This window comes from Nannobrachium achirus, assembly GCF_963921795.1.
Source record: "Nannobrachium achirus genome assembly, chromosome: 1".
In the NCBI taxonomy this organism is placed as follows: Eukaryota; Metazoa; Chordata; class Actinopteri; order Myctophiformes; family Myctophidae; genus Nannobrachium; species Nannobrachium achirus.
This window is the reverse complement of record NC_137810.1, coordinates 37,285,103-37,301,897: the sequence shown is the minus strand read 5'-3', so window position 1 is coordinate 37,301,897 and position 16,795 is coordinate 37,285,103. Positions and strand designations below refer to the sequence as shown.

Below are 16,795 nucleotides of genomic sequence, written 5' to 3'. Positions count from 1 at the left end.
TGAATCCCCGAATGCGGAGCTGATGTCTGACATCAGAGTTTTCCGCAACCGGTACTGTGTGTGCAGAGATCTCCATATATTGGGGTTTGCATTAAAGGGTGGGGACAAAGGCTAACAGAAGGCAAACAGATGGTCAAAACGGGTCCTATGACAACATGACAACAGGTATATTGGGGTTTGCATTAAAGGGTGGGGACAAAGGCTAACAGAAGGCAAACAGATGGTCAAAACGGGTCCTATGACAACAGGTATATTGGTTTTTGCATTAAAGGGTGGGGACAAAGGCTAACAGATGGTCAAAACATTAAAGGGTGGGGCAGGCATAAAATGGACGCAAATAGACAGATATCTCCATATATGGGCATATGGGCATAAAATGGACCCAGAACTATATCTGCAGTGATCTCCATATATGGACATAAAATGGACGCCGACAGACAGACAGATACAGATATCTCCATATATGGGCATAAATGGACACAGGCAAACAGATGGTCAAAACAGGTCCTATGACAACAGGTATAATGGGGTTTGCATTAAAGGGCGGGGCATTCATTCTCTATTTACATCGTTCCCGAGTTGGCCAGGTCGCCGACTAGACGCTGGGCCGCCCCAGCTTCTAGTTTTTAAAATGATGCAAAAAGATGAGTTTTGGACATACAAGGTTTCCACCCGACAACGACGATATGCATGTGTATATGAGCATCTCTAGCATGCGTACAAGTCTACTGTACATGCTTGTCACGTCTGGGGAAAAAGATCCGGAAAAAAGCATGCGAGTGCGCGCGCACACACACACACACACACACACACTCGCGCGTGCGCACAAACACGCAGGCACACACCCACGCAGTAATGAGGAGCAAGATATGAAAGGCAGCGCCAAAAGGGAGAGAGAAAGAATGAGGCGGGAGAGAAAATAAAGGAGAGGAAAAGCATGATGGAATGCTTAGCACATGGGTCCTAAGCACGCCTCCACATCTTCTGCCAGTGTCAGACTGACGTCGGGCCGGCAATTAGCCCTGTGCTCTGGCTCTGTGCTGTACTGGCTGCTTCAGCCTCTTCTGGTGTACACCCTGCTCTATTCTCTGCTTCAGCCTCTTCTGGTGTACACCCTGCTCTATTCTCTGCTTCAGCCTCTTCTGGCGTATACCCTGCTTTATTCTCTGCTTCAGCCTCTTCTGGCGTATACTAGAGGATGACATTTGACAGGAATTCCCGTGGGTCCCGTGGGATTCCCGCAGGACAGGAGTCAAATTTGTATTAATGCCAGGATCGGGACGGGACAGGAATGAAAATCAACAGGAGTGGGCAGGAGCGGGAATCATCCCAGACCAGTTCATCAAATCGCAGAAATAAATTACACAGGAAAGTGAGGTCTTTGAACTGCGAACATTATAAAATTATACATTATATAATAATAAACATGATATCAAATATAATATGGATCAAAATAGAAAAACATCTGCACGATTTTATTTTTTATTTTATTTTTCGGGAGCGGGATGTGAACGGGAGTGATTTTGACCAGGAGCGGGATGGGACCAGGAGTCATTGTACAGGAGTGGGACAGGACGGGATTTATTTTTTTACTCTGGCCCAGGATTGGGATGGGACAGGACTTTTTCTGCGGGAGTGGGACGGGACAGGAGTGAAAATCCACTCCCGTGTCATCCTCTAGCGTATACCCGGCTCTATTCTCTGCTTCAGCCTCTTCTGGCGTACACCCGGCTCTATTCTCTTCTCTTCTAGCGTACACCCGGCTCTATTCTCTTCTCTTCTAGCGTATACCCGGCTCTATTCTCTTCTCTTCTAGCGTACACCCGGCTCTATTCTCTTCTCTTCTAGCGTATACCCGGCTCTATTCTCTTCTCTTCTAGCGTACACCCGGCTCTATTCTCTTCTCTTCTAGCGTATACCCGGCTCTATTCTCTTCTCTTCTAGCGTATACCCGGCTCTATTCTCTTCTCTTCTAGCGTATACCCGGCTCTATTCTCGCATGGCCAGCCAGCCCTCCCTCCAATCTTGCTCCACTCTGAAGCCTGGGTTACAGTCACGTGCACACGTAGACATCAAAGGGGGCTTGAGCCCCTAGCCTTTTATCCGTCTGGAAAAAGTGCCCTCTCTAGACCATGAAGTAGACGATCTACAAGCTCACAATGCATGCTCTGCAGTGCACCCACACGCAACTAAGTATACACCGGGCTTGAATGGTGGACTGAAGAAACAACGGTTGATAAAATAGTGGAAACCGTCAGCGTTTTTCTGACCGGTTGGGAACCAGAAATACATCAACGCAATTTGCTGCATATCAGTCACAATAAATGGAAGGCAGATTCGTGAAAACGTTGCCTCAGATGTATGCACTGCACAAAATAGCATCATTTAAAGACGTCCATCAATCTAAACCCAGACACACATCAACAGCTTTAGGAAACATTGCTTTATACAGTCGCCACGGAACGGCTCTGCCAAGCCCCATCAATACTGTCAATGGCACGGTCCCATTCTAAACACACACACACACACACACACACACACACACACACACACACACACACACACACACACACACACACACACACACACACACACACACACACACACACACACACACACACACACACACACACACACACACGCGCACACACAGGTTCTTATCACACTACTCACTGTACATAATTGTGCATGTAAATTGAGTTGTTTTGCGCGTGATTGTTTGCTATGCAAGAACATTATATTGGCATGTTAGCTCGCATGTGTTTGTGCATCTGTATTTATTTACAGTGCGCATGTGTTTGTATTTCTGTGCGCTTTGCTCTCTCTCTCTCTCTCTCTCCTCTTTCTGACTGACTGAGTCCGCTCCGTGTCTTCTATGCTGTGAGATATGAAAGCTAAATAGGCTGAGAGGAATCCTTCTGCTGGAACAAATTCAGCCCCCTAATTAACATGCAGGGCATCGCCTCATGTCTGCTTCAGTGTAACGTTGCGCTAATGTGAGTCCCGTATGTCCAATGCCTCGTCGGTAGTTATGCGTTAATTGTGAAATAGTTCTTCTCACAGCACTGCAAGCTCCTGAGTTTCAATCTAACTCTGAGAGTGTACAAAAATCACACCCAGTGCGAAGTGAGCGGTGCTATTTATGGGTTAATTTCATTAAGCGTCCCACGAAGCTTGGCCAATGTGGGATGAGGAAGGGACATACAGTACATACAGACACATGCAGATGTGCCGTTTCAAGTTTTCATTATTTACAGCTCTTTTCCTGAAAGTTTCCTGCAAATGATTTTTTTCCACAGGTTTCTTTCCCTGTTTTGCCTTTAAAATTTTTATGGAGAACGGAGCGTATTTTTGCAGAAACTCGCAAATGTCAAGAAACCACTCCATTCCCATTGAAAAGCAGAATCCACCTACAGTACATAGGTCGATTTAAACGTTGAAGTCATAAATTGGTCATACAAATAGCAAAAATAGCTGATCTACAAGCTCAATGTTCGGCAAATCCCCTGAAAATCGACTGTCTTGCCAATGGCAGGACTTGTGAAGTTTTGAAATGGGTTGGCACATCTGTAAGTACATGCAGACAAAGCCAGATGTTGGAGCGGTTAGCACCGCTCAAACACCCGTCATTTACAGCGTATCAACCTCATACTAAGCAGTAAGGAGGTTTAGAGTTATGAATTCATGGGACAACCTTTGATGTGAATGGCTTGTCTTCCCCCGTGTGGTGTCAAGGTGCTGGACATTGTGCGCACCAACGTGCGCTCGGCACTCCAGCGCATCTGGAGGGAGTCTGACGTGGAGGGTCTCCACCTGTACCGCCTCTTCAACCGCGTGTTCAACAGGTTGCTGTGGAGCCATGGCCAAGGCCTCTGGAACTGCTTCTCCAACACTGGGTAGGCCCTGTTCTCATACCGTGGAAACTAGAACACTGGGTAGGCTCTATTCCAGGGGTCATCAATATGTCCGTACACAGACAAATGTGTCCATGGCAAAGATTTTCTTTTTTACACACCATTTTATGTTCTTATTTTGATCATAAGAACCAACTTACTGAATGTCAAGTCCCACATTTATCTGCAGAATATGTTTGACACTGATTTACTACGACATTATGGCACATTAGGAGTACACTAATACTAGTGGTTCTCAAATGTTTTATTTTCAAGGTCCCCCTTAACTCTTGAGAGTACGAATGGAACCAACGTTTGGTTCAACACTGGGTAGGCTCTGCTCTAATACTGTGCTGCACAGCACTGTTTCCCAAACATTTCCCATGTTTAGGTCGCGGTCATAGATGTAATAGAGAGCGGACTGCCCCGCCCCCAGATATTCATTTCAATGCAAGTTGCTCAGTGGCGTTTGAAGCACCCGGAAGACCCTTTGTTAGCCTTCTGGTTGGTCCTTGAATGACCAACCAGCAGGCTCTATCTGCCTTGTCCCGCCTTTTTTATGTTGAATTTGCTAAAACATAATTTTTTGAGAAATAAAAACATTTAAAAACATGCTTAGTCACTATACTGCCACTGAGCAGATCCATTTAGCTGAAACCAAGTTTGAAATGAGAATTGAACACACAGAATAACAATACGAAGCAACTGAATTACAATGGTAGTGGATGGAGTGTCCCACCGAATGTCCCACCAAGACACAGCAACCAATGGGTGTGAACAGGGGCGGGACAACGGGCGGGACTTGACAAAGGGTGAATTGGCAACGAAAAGGAGGCAAATTGTTGAGCACGCGAGGCACCGAGCAGGCGCACTAGGGTATGCAGTTAGCATTAGCATATGCACACGCAGTAGCGTTTAACTGCACTGCCAGGTTTGACCACCAGGCTACATTATAATAGCCAGATAGGCAAGAAAGACAGACGACCATAATAACAAGGGAAACAGGACAGCCATTTGAATTCCATTCCCTCCACGGCAGCAACAATTATTATGCACAACAAAAAAACGTTGACACCTCACACAAACACGTCCTCATCCTCCTCTCCCCTGGCAGCGTCCTTCACTGTGCTTGTACGACATCTTTGAGTGACAGACGGGGGCATTTTGCCTTTCATTATGCAGTCAATGAAACTACACCACCGAGCAGGCTGAGACACAGATGAATAGACAGACAAACAAACAGGCCAAGACCCAACAACACACCTCCAGCACTCCTCCACCTCCCCAGGGAGAAGGAGAGCAAACGTGGTGAAAGCGTCTACAATAAGGCCACAGATCTCTGCCGCTGATCGGGGCTTTTTTTTTCACAGCACAGAGGGGAAGAGGAAGGAACGGAAGGAGAGAGGAGTCAAGGAAGGATCTCGTCGACTAAAACTAAGACGAAAAATGTTAGTCGACTACCTTTTTTTCACTGACAAAAACCAAATAAAAAAACTAGATAAAAACTAAGCCGATGACTAAAACTAAGACTAAATGTACTGACAATTTCATCAACAAATAAAAACTAGAAACAAACTAAGCCCTGTTGACTAAAACTATGACTAAGTGTACTGACAATTTTGTCAACAAATAAAAACTAATAAAAAATAAAAGCTACTGGGCTGGTGGTTCTAACCAGACAATGTTAGGCTGTACTGGGATAATCAGGTGTTGTCTTGTTGTAGCCGTACTGTTGTACTGGGTTGGTTGAACTAGAATCATTGGTTCTATAACAGGTGTGGTGTTGTTGTACTGTATTGTACTGTATTCCTTAATATTGTGTTTTTCAACAAAAGGATGAGAGAAAATTATATGTGAAATAATTTTAGATAAGATGGATAATGTGTTCTCTATAATTCGCTGACAAAAAATGTAAAGGGGTAAAATAATCGTCCTGACTAAAACTAGACTAAAATGTCAACAGTTTTTGTTGACTAAAACAAGACTAACTAAAATGACGTTGTCTTGGACTAAGACTTGACTATAAAGACAGGATGAGGTTGACTAAATGTGATAACAACTAACAAGGGCGATTGAAACTGGACTAAGACTGACATTAAATTAAAAGATGGCTCATAAAATTAACATTAGAAGGATGAATATAAGCCAACAACGGGAGAGGCCGCCTTGTGTGTGTTCCCTTTTACTTTGGCTTGTTATCGCAGCCTTTCAAGTGTTCTCTCAGTTCTAATTTTAAATGTTTTTCTTTACCCCCCAACATTTAGAAGCGATGGATTTTCCCACCGTGAGTTATAGTCCAATTGATCGTGTCTCTACCTTTAGTGGATGCTGTGAGCCGAGCATCCATGCAAGCGCTTAGAAATACACAGACTGGTCGGCAAACATTAAGATGTTATTACCAGCCTGAAAGACAGGCACCATATACACACATACACACACATTAACTGGTGCATTGGCTTCAAAGCACACTGGTGAACTCAAATACACACATGCGTACGTACGTACGTACATACGTACATACATATATTACATACAGTACATGTATTACATACTGTTTTGTCGATACACCTTCAAACACACTAGCTGGGTCTTACATACTAGATAATGGTTTCTCCAAACACTCACGTACAGTACAGTACATACGCACACGTATAGCTCTCAGACAGATGGCTGCTGAGTAGCTTTTCATCTCCTGTCTGATGGAGGTGTGACCTGTTGCCTCCCTGCCTCCGTCTATTCTTTCCAGTTCAGTCGCTCGGTGGTCGTGACTCCCCCGCTGCAGACAGGCTGAGGAGCTCACTGGCTTTATTCTGCACTCACCACCAGCCACGGCTCTCCAGCCATTCCATGCCTCCCCCGCTCCCTTTGGCAAGGGGATGTGGAGAGAGTGAGAGTGAATGAGTGAGTGACAGAGATAAAAGAATGATAAGAAGGAGGGAGGGAAACGGAGGGATTCTCTGACAGAGGGCAAAAAAAGGGAAGATTAATCGCTCGCAGAGAAAAAAAAAGAAAAAGAAAAAGGAGGCAAAGAAAAGATTAAGTCTCAACGATCGAATGGACAGATTTTTCCCTTTGAGTGGTGTCGGAGCCCGGGCACCGGAGGATTAGTCTGGCCCAGGCGAGCCCGGCCCGGCCGCCCCATGCTGCGAATGTCTGATCGCAGAATGCCCCGCGTGAACCTGCTGGCCGTCTAGCCGCCGCGTCCAATCCCCCCTCCCCGCGAAGGGGCACGGCCTCGACAGGGATGTGCCCGCGGGCGGTATCACGTAGCGACGGCCATGAAGTGGCCCACCTCGGAACGCTGCGCTCCAAATCCTCCGCCTCCCCCCTCTTTATCAGCCTCCCTGGTTTGATATTTTATCTCAGGGCCTTAGCAACAATCAACATGGCCCTGTAGTGGCTAACGTGGGGGGCGCTGAATTCAACAGGCTTTGAAAGAGGACTTTTGGGAGGGTGGGTGGGGGGGAAACGCATGCCGTTTTGAATCGTTTCACAGGAAGCGCGGCCACCCTAACCTCCTGCCCCCCTCCAGAGGAGTGGCAGGGAGGGGGGTAACATCAAACGCTCCTCCAGGGCTGTGTGTCTTAGTTGCTGAAGCAGTCTCACAGTCAGGGGTATGTCCGGGTTGTAAAGGGTTAACTGTACTTGGATTTGTTTAATCCCTCTTCTTTGTCTTCCTTCTCCTGTTGTTTCCATTTGTGTGTGTGTGTGTGTGTGTGTGTGTGTGTGTGTGTGTGTGTGTGTGTGTGTGTGTGTGTGTGTGTGTGTGTGTGTTGCACACATGTGTCCGTCTACTCTGTCTACAGTATGTCTGGACAGTGTGTACGTACAGTATGTGTACATACATGACATAAGGACACTCTTTAGTAGCCATTTCTTTTTTTTTTGTAAACACATCTGAAGGTAGTCTGTTGGGTGTGTTTCGTTATGGTGTTACCGGCATGAAGTCAACTGTACAGGAGCTGCCCACGGCACATAGTAACAACACCTAAATGAAACACACACACACAACACACACACACACACACACACACACACACACACACACACACACACACACACACACACACACACACACACACACACACACACACACACACACACACACACACACACACACACACACACACACACGACTAACCCAGCGTTATTACCTTCAGCTGTGTTTACCCATCCAAGTGGCCTAGCTGTGAACAGGGTCCATTCCTTCCACATTGTGTACATAATAACACTGTAAGTGGGTGCCTACTGGGACATGAACTTTATGTGTCCGCTCCGTGTCCCCCCAGCACGTCGTGGGAGACCATCTTCAGCAAGAGCAGCGAGGTGGTTTCACCCCAGGAGCTGCAGTGCTGCAGGCGTCTGGTGCAGCTGTGCAGGGACTGCCTGCTGGTCGTCTACAAGTTTGTCTCCGAGTCCCGCGGCTCGCTGACCGGACTCAGCCCCGAGTGGGACGACACTAGGTGAGGAGGAGGGCCACCTCTGACACCCCCGTTCTCTGTCTCCCATATTCCCCCCCGTTCCCCGTCTGCAGCTGTGGTTTTCAACCTTTATCATACCCAAGGTCCATTATTTGTTCTGCATTTGAGCCACGGACCACCATTTGATGAGATGTAGCCTCCCAGACCCAAGACTTAGAATATTTTGTTATAGTTGGATAGGATGTTGTCCACAATTCCATGCTGTATTGATGTGGTGCCAGGTAGGTCAGAGATTTCTTTTGACCTGTTGGGGAAAACATTCTATAATTTTCCAAAAAGGATTTCATGAATAAAATACAAAATATTCAAAGAAATTCCCTAAATTAGCTAGAAGTAGTAGTGTACAGATCTGCAATTTTGTAGATCTGTTATTTTGTTATTTTGCTGCTTTTATTTCGATTGTTGCTTTTTCACCCCGATGCATTAGCAGAGCGGATAGTAACATCTGTGTAAAAAAAAAAACGTACCATTCACCACTGACTACTTGCATATGAGGATAGCTACTCTATGTATTTTATTTCTAAGAGCCCACCCGAACTTTTATGAGAAGCGCTTTGGTTCCAGGAATCTTTATTGCATTTCCTGAATCGGAGCATAGCGCTATGATCCCAAGAGAAAGTGGTTCGAGGTTTGGTTTGTTTAGGCAAGGTGAACCGCAGATTTGTCCAAAAAATGGATTGGATTAAGTCTCCCTTTAGAAAACACTGAAATGAATCCTGTCCCTATGCAGTCTATGTGATAATATTTCCAGCCACATTGGAATGTCTTGGACACACACACATGCACTGAAATATCAATCTCAAGTTTTCTGTATTAACTTTCAATCTATGTCAAGTATAATATTTTCGCCTCCGAAAGCTAAATTGGCCTCCTTCTATTTTTAATGTCAGTTCCAGGGGAGGCAGCAGAAAGTGTGGAACTTTGTAAAATTCACACACATTCACAGGGCTACGCTAGAGTAGCCTCGTAAGCCAAAGTGCGTACAGCCAGCTAGCCGCTCCACACTTTGGGCTTGGAGGGAGCTGGGGCAGTGGTGATGGGGGGTAGAGGGATGGAGGGTGCTGTTAACAGGAAATAATGACCCACAGATTAGTGCTCAGGTTAGCCCAGGGTCCCCCGAGGCCTGCTTAATTCAATTAGAGCCCAGATGAGCCGCTGCTGCAAATGACCTTATGAGAGCGAGAGAGAGAGAGAGAGAGAGAGAGAGAGAGAGAGAGAGAGAGAGAGAGAGAGAGAGAGAGAGAGAGGTCCTCTTTTTTTCTCGGGGCATCGTTGCTTTACATGATTCATAACCCTGGCACATATTTTAACAGGCTATCACTTTGTGCTTGTAAAACCTGCACCGTGTAAAGAAGAGAAAAGAAAGCCAGGAGGAGAACCACTGTTTATCCTGTACGCCAGAACGCACGATTACAAGGCTAGAAAGATTGTCGCTGTCGCTATCTGCTATAGTCTTATTACTTATGTTTTGTTTGGTGATTTGAAGGATAGATTTACCTGGATAAAGTATGAGCTTTTACAGTCCTTTGTGCCCCAGGATTCATAGATAAAGCTTGTGGACCACATTTCTATTGCTGTTGGGAGGTTTTCTTGTGTCGCCCATGAAAATCGTACGTCTGTTTCTCCTTATTTCCCCCCCTCTGTGTTACTGTTTTCTATATATTTCTATGTGTGTGTGTGTGTGTGTGTGTGTGTGTTTATGAAAGCTTGCCACTGGTTGTGGGACCAGCCTCGGCCCATGACTCCGCCTCTGCTGCTGCCGCTGCTGCATCCTCTTCCTCCTCTTCCTCCGTCAGTTCGCCCCTCGACGCAGGTCTCTGTTTGGTTTAGTTCCCATAAGGACGCCCTTATATATTACCCCGCTCTTCCCCCTGCACCGCCACCCCTCCTCCACCAGCTTACGCCACCCGGCACCCTGCCCGCCACCCCCGCACCCCCACCCTGCGCTTCCTGCTGTTGCTGCTGACACCACCTGGCTGCGTGCAACCATCAGTTTACACAGCATGATTCTGTTCCTTTACCTTGTTAACTAAACAAAGAAACAAGTCATGGCCATCACCCATCAGGTAGTTTTGAATGGTACCCGTTGGTGATTATTATTTATTTTGTTTCATTTCTGCAATTTGGCCTGAAATGAACTTCGAGAACAAGGTTGAAGGCAAAGGAGGCAAGAGAAAGAAATGGAAACCGTTTTGGAATGCTTGCTTGTCAATGCTGCAACCATTTTGGGCAACTTGCTAGATAGACACCATTATCTAATTGCTCTGCCTTGACCTAACACATGTAACTGTCCTGTATGCCTTGTGATGGATGTTGTTCACTGCTGCAGGGCACAGTGAGTGCATTCCATATGAGTAGCCTAGTGGGAATGGAGTGCCTAACCCTAGCTGTGTTAGTGCCACCATCAACCCACTCATCTGCACAGGACTCATTCTGTCATTCGTCAATGACACAATACAAATGGCTCCTGTTGCAATGCGTACTTTGCCGTTTCACAACATGCAGACTTATTCTTTTCCCTTCCTGTTCCATCATGTAGACACAGAAAGACTTCCATCACACTTCAGTCCTCAGACTGTCAAGAGGCAATTAACATTTGCAATTTTGTCATTAGTTGCATATGCTTTGCCTGGGTGAGAGGGGAAATTGAGTGCGTGCGTGTGTGTGCGTGCGTGTGTGTGCGTGCGTGTTAGATCACCTCCTTCTGTGAGTCTATCTCTCAGACAGTGACAATGAACACACATCCACTGATGACTTGTTCACTCTTTGACTGATAATGCCTGCAGCCGCAACTTATCAACACTTAAAGGGGCACTCCACCACTTTTCAACCTATGTTCATATAATTGGTCCTCACTCAAAAATAGCTTTTTTTTTTTTTTTTTTTTTTCAGAGGAGGGCTGTGGGCAGATCAGAAACCCATCGTCTTGTGACATCATTGATTGCCAATCCAGCTTATAGAAACTGCAGGCTTTCTATTCCTGAAAAGTTGCAATTTTAAAGTGGAAGCCATTGTTCTCGCGATAATAAAAATTTAAATATTTTTTTCAAAAATATTGATTAATTCTTTTGGGGGGGAAATGATGATGTCACAAGACGATGGATTCTGAACTTCCCACAGCTCTCCTAGGAGACTTGGACTGAATAGAAAAAAATTGTGATATTTTATCATGAACATTAGTGAGGACCTATTATGAAGACAGGTTGAAAAGTGGTGAACTACTCCTTTAAGAGTACAAATTACACACACAAAAATGTATCTTCAACAAATAACACATTGCACCTATTTTTTATTGTTTTTCTGTAATAAAAGTACAGTCAATGTGTGGGAGCACTCTTGTTTGTTCCGAGTACTCATCCGCACGCACGCACGCACGCACGCACGCACGCACGCACGCACGCATATTTATATTTGCCCTCCTTGAGCACACAGACACACACACAGAGTGTCAGGGTGGATCTGAGAGACACTTGAACTCACACACGTCACAATGCTCACTCTTGTTTCGAGTGTGTCCTTGCTGAAGTTACTGAGCACAGGTGTGTCACTATTCTTACACGTGGCTGAGAGGAGATGAGCAGAACAAGCTAGTGACCCCGCACCCTCCTTCGAGCAGATGACACTGACCAGAGGACAATCTACACCCACCGTGACGACACAAGTTTTGAGATACTTGCTAACTCTCATCTATCGGAAAAGTGCAGCGATAATTAGGGTTAATTGGGGTGTTTGGCGGAACGTGGGCTGCAGATAACCTTCGAGCCACTGTGTTAACGTACTTGGGTGTCTGATTGCGTTAGCGATCTTGACAAAGCCCCCCCTCCCCCCTCACACCCTAATCCGCGGCACTACGTTTTAATTTGCTGCGGCAGTTGAGTCCAGTGGTGGAAAGTACTAAGGAAATGTACTTAAGTTCTGTACTTAAGAACAATGTTGAGGTATTTTTTACTTTACTGGGGTATTTCCAATTTGCAATACTTTTACTTCTACTCCTATAGTTACTAGTTACCCTATTTAAACTTTGGCTATTTGAAAATAGCACAAAAAATAATGTTTTATATACATTTGTAACCTGTGAAATGGGACATCTCTGCATAATGGGTACTTTTACGTTTGCTACTTGAAGTACATTTTGATGCCTATACTTTTGTACTTTTACCCAAGTACATTTTGAACACCAGACCTTTACTTGCAACAGTATTTCTACATTGCGGTATACTTTTAATTAAATGAGTACTTTTTCCACCACTGGTCGTGTCCCACCAGGATGACGTGAGGAGCTGCACCACTACGGTCCCATCAATAAAAACACTATTTTCTTCCCATCTCTCTCTCTCTCTCTCTGTATCTCTCTCTGTATCTCTCCCTCTGCATCTCTCTGTCCACTGATTGATTTGAACTGAAAGCAGAGGAGCCCCCGTTCTGTGGCGTCTTCTCCCGCGGCTTCCAAGCGCGCGCACCGCGTTGTTGCTGCCGAGGTCTCCTCCCTGATCAAAGGAGGCGAAAAACCTGGACGACGCTGAATGAGGGGCCCAATTAAATATAGCCTGCAGAGACATCAGGCAGCTCGGACATGAGAAATCCATCCTTTATCCCCAATCCTCCCTCCATCCCCCCGACGGTCACGTGGTTCCCCCTGCGAGCTGAACATTCTCAAAGTGAATTGTAAAACACACACACACATGCGCACGCACACGGCTACTGACGAATGTTCAATATTGATTATTTTTCTTTACTTCTTCTTTTTAACTTCTTTTTTTAATCAGTAGCAGCTTTTGGTTTTCAGTGTTAAAAAGCTGTATGGAAATTGAAGGGAGAGAGATGAAAGTATGCTGGTAAAGACAAGTGCCAAGCTCATATGTTGTGCTGCTGAATCTCATGAAAGGAGAGCGTCAGAATGAGACAGACGAGGAAGATGAGTGAAACACGGGGAGGCGGCTGGAGTCCAGGTCCTCCTCCCACTCCATGTACAGTATGTCCAGATGTTACCTCAGACACGGCACACTGGGCTGTGCAACAGGCTTGGAGGGGGCCTGCAACCATCTTCTTAGCAATTATTCTATTGATTACTTTTTAGATTCATCGGATAATGGAGAAGCATGATTTTTGGGGGGATTTCTTTTTCATGTTTTATATAGCAACAAATCAATGCAAAAATAATCAGAATAGATTTTTTTATAATTGATTAAATCAATTAGTCTGATTAAACACTTAAAGCCCTATTTTAGTTATGATTTTCTCTCAAATCGATGATTCTTTATAATAAATGACTTGGATTAGTTTGACTGAACCGCTGCATTCCTACAAACAACAACAACTAGTATAGTGGCTGCAGCAGAGCCTCTCCAGCTCCAGAGTGGATGAATGATGAACTCCCAGGGAGCAGGTGCTGGACGGGGCCAGTTCAGCCACGGCTGAGGGAAGGCCCACTCGAAGCCATTTTTCAAGGACATTCTCGTTGAACTAAATGAAGTTAATTTGAATCCATCTCAACTCTCCTGGGGTCTGGGCTGTGTTGAGCAGAGTGCCCTCAGCGACAGCCCACCCCACAACACCCCACCCCCCTTTTCTTTCCAGTCAACTTTAGAAGAAGAAGAAGCGGTCCGGCTAATTTGCCCGAGAGCTATTTCACAGGGAGAGAGGTTCTGTCAGCGAGGAGTGCGTTATCTCCCCACCAGCTTGAAAGAAGATATTATTTTCACAGCCTGTAATCCTCCTCCAATAGCTGCCGTTTGATTAGATTGTCAAATCTGTATAGCATTTCCACAGGGACATTTTCCTTCTATTCTTTTTCTTCCGCTCTATACGCAACATTTACTTGTGTTTGGCATTATTCATGAATGGTGGTCTCAACCTTAGGCCCGATCTGCCTCTAAGTTCGAGTTCAAAATCACCCCAGTGCTCTGCGGGGATAAAATGAACATGCGATTAATAAACCCCCAGAAGAACTCATAACAGTCTGCCCTTTGTATGCCTAACCAACACCCGCAGCTTCTAATGGTACTGTGCATAACACGATACTGTTTAACAAACTCCTCTGCGTCATCGGTAACCTTTCCTATGGGATCTATAGTCAACTCATCTGACATGCTCTCTGACAATCATAATCTGCTTTCACATCCACACGCAGTGGTGGGAAAATACTCAAATGTTTTACTTAAGTAAAAGTATCAATACTGCAATATGGAAATACTCAATTTCATACTAATAATGTACAAAAGTATTGGCATTATGTCCCATTTCATGTTTTCGAATGTACAAAAATCTTTTGAAAGTAGCAGATCTACAAGTAGCAGATCTACATTGTGAGCTTGTAAATCGGCTATTTTCAAATGGCCAAAATTAATATATGGCTTAAGTGGTTAATGTAGACCTATGTTTTGTAATAGTAATCAAAATCTAGTAACTAGTAACTAACTGTTCAAATACGTAAAAGTACAATATTTGGATCTGAGATGTACTGTAGTGGAGTAGAAGTAAAAGTATTGGAAATTGGAAAGTACAAATACCTCAGTAATACACCACTGTACATAACACGATCATGTTTAAGCAACTCCTTGGCATCATGGTTAACCCATGGGATCTGGTCAACTCATCCATGCGCTCTGACAATCATAATCCTCTTTCACATCCACACGTAAACCAAAGAACAGCCAGGCGCCTGGGGCTCGGCCCCCTGCTTGACTCCATCTCACCCTGATCGCTGGTCTCATTCCCAGGTACTGGAACGCTGTTAGCAGGAGCTGCCTCACTGCTCTGTCTCGGTGGAAGGTGTCATAGAAAAGTCTTAGAAAGGTACTGACGTCTAAAGCCGCGGAACGATAGGTGAGGCCCTTCTGTTAATGATGATACCCCCAAAGTGTAACGGTTGCCAAGTTGAAAGTTCAGCTCGCGCCTTGCGCTTGCGATTTTATTGTTTTTGCGCTACATTTATCTGCGATCTGCCTCAGGATAAAGCCCTATGTATGTGTATACATACTAATATATATATATATATATATATATATATATATAGTATATATAGTATATACATATAATCATATACTATATCATATAGTATTCCTATGTAAAGCAATGCATATTGCCCGTTATACAGACATAATTTAAAACATAATCACTTCATATGGGTTACATCTTATAATTCTCCAGATGTGGGGGTGATGTGCCCAAACCTTACCTGTACATAGTTATGTAATTACCATTAGAGTGTCATTGCCACACAGACATGAGACTGACAATAAGCAGTATAGCGTTCACAACGACGGTACATTCAATAATCCTTTAACACAGGGCCGATGTGGCCACCAAGCTGATGGGTTCCTGCGACCCGGTGTCTTAAGGGTGATCTTTGCCTGTCTAATCCACTCTTTATGTTCACCCACTCCCCTCCCCTCACCCAATCCCTCCCTCCCTCTCTATCTCTGTTTCTGTCTTTATCTTTCTCCCTCTCTCTATCTCCGTTTCTGTCCCTATCTTTCTCCCTCTCTCTCTCTCTCTCTCTCTGTCTCTCTGTCTCTCTCTGTCTCTATCTTTCTCCCTCTCTATATATCTCTCTCTCTCCCTCTCCCTCTCTCTGTCTCTATGTCTCTCGTCCATCTGTCTGGTCCAGGTATCTGCTGCCAGTGACCTCTCAGTTCGTTGTCAAGTGGCCTTCGTCCAGCTACGGCCGCGTCTCCTCGGCCGTGGCGCGGCCGCGCGGCGTCTTCGCCGCCAGGATGGGCCAGTTCTGAGTGAGGTCACCACCACCACCAGCAGCCTGATAGTTGACATCTAAAGCCCTTTTTTCACTTTAAAAGCACCCACACATCTTCACCTCCTCACCGCCCAGCCTCCAACTTCCAGTTTGGGTGTGAGTTTTTCAAGGAAGGGGGGGTATTGGAACCAGGATGGACTCTGGACCCAGGCCAAAGCCCCATATGGCAGACATATAGGACCGATGAAGAATCTTGACTGGGTTTAGTCTGGTCTGGTCCAACTCAGCTCAGTTTCACCATGCCAGGACCCCCCACCATCACCACTACTTCTTCACCTCCACTGCTGTTAACATCATCACAATGAGTTGACCTCCCTCTAACTTGGTGGTTCTCAAATGTTTAATTTTCAAGGACCTCTTTTAACTCTGACAGTATACAAATGGCTCCATTTGGTTCCATTTGTATACTGTCAGAGTTACAGACTTGTAAGGGTCAATTTAGAATCCCCTCAAGGAACCTTGTGAGTTCCTGGACCCCCACTTTGAGAACCACTGCTCTGACTGCTGTATTATACACCTGCTCACTGTACAGTTACGAGTCATAGTACTGTAAAAGGGAAAGAATAACTATACTAAAACAATGCAAGGATTATTTATTTATGTACTTATTTATTTTGTAAGGTATTCCATGAATGCAGTGAATGCAGACGCAGAATGCAGATTATGGA

General features: G+C 45.1%; 1 protein-coding gene across 1 annotated transcript in view; it reads left to right on the top strand.

The window, feature by feature from the left end:
- The window catches only part of ttll7 (tubulin tyrosine ligase-like family, member 7), a gene marked incomplete at both ends in the record, with an annotated part of 130,043 nt that extends 113,939 nt beyond the window's left edge, over positions 1 to 16,104 (top strand). Inside the window, 3 exons of the mRNA XM_080726034.1 lie at positions 3,736 to 3,896; positions 8,183 to 8,356; positions 15,984 to 16,104. Coding sequence (XP_080582160.1) covers positions 3,736 to 3,896; positions 8,183 to 8,356; positions 15,984 to 16,104 — 456 coding nt within the window. The remainder of the gene's footprint in view (positions 1 to 3,735; positions 3,897 to 8,182; positions 8,357 to 15,983) is intronic.
- Positions 16,105 to 16,795: the final 691 nt, after the last annotated feature.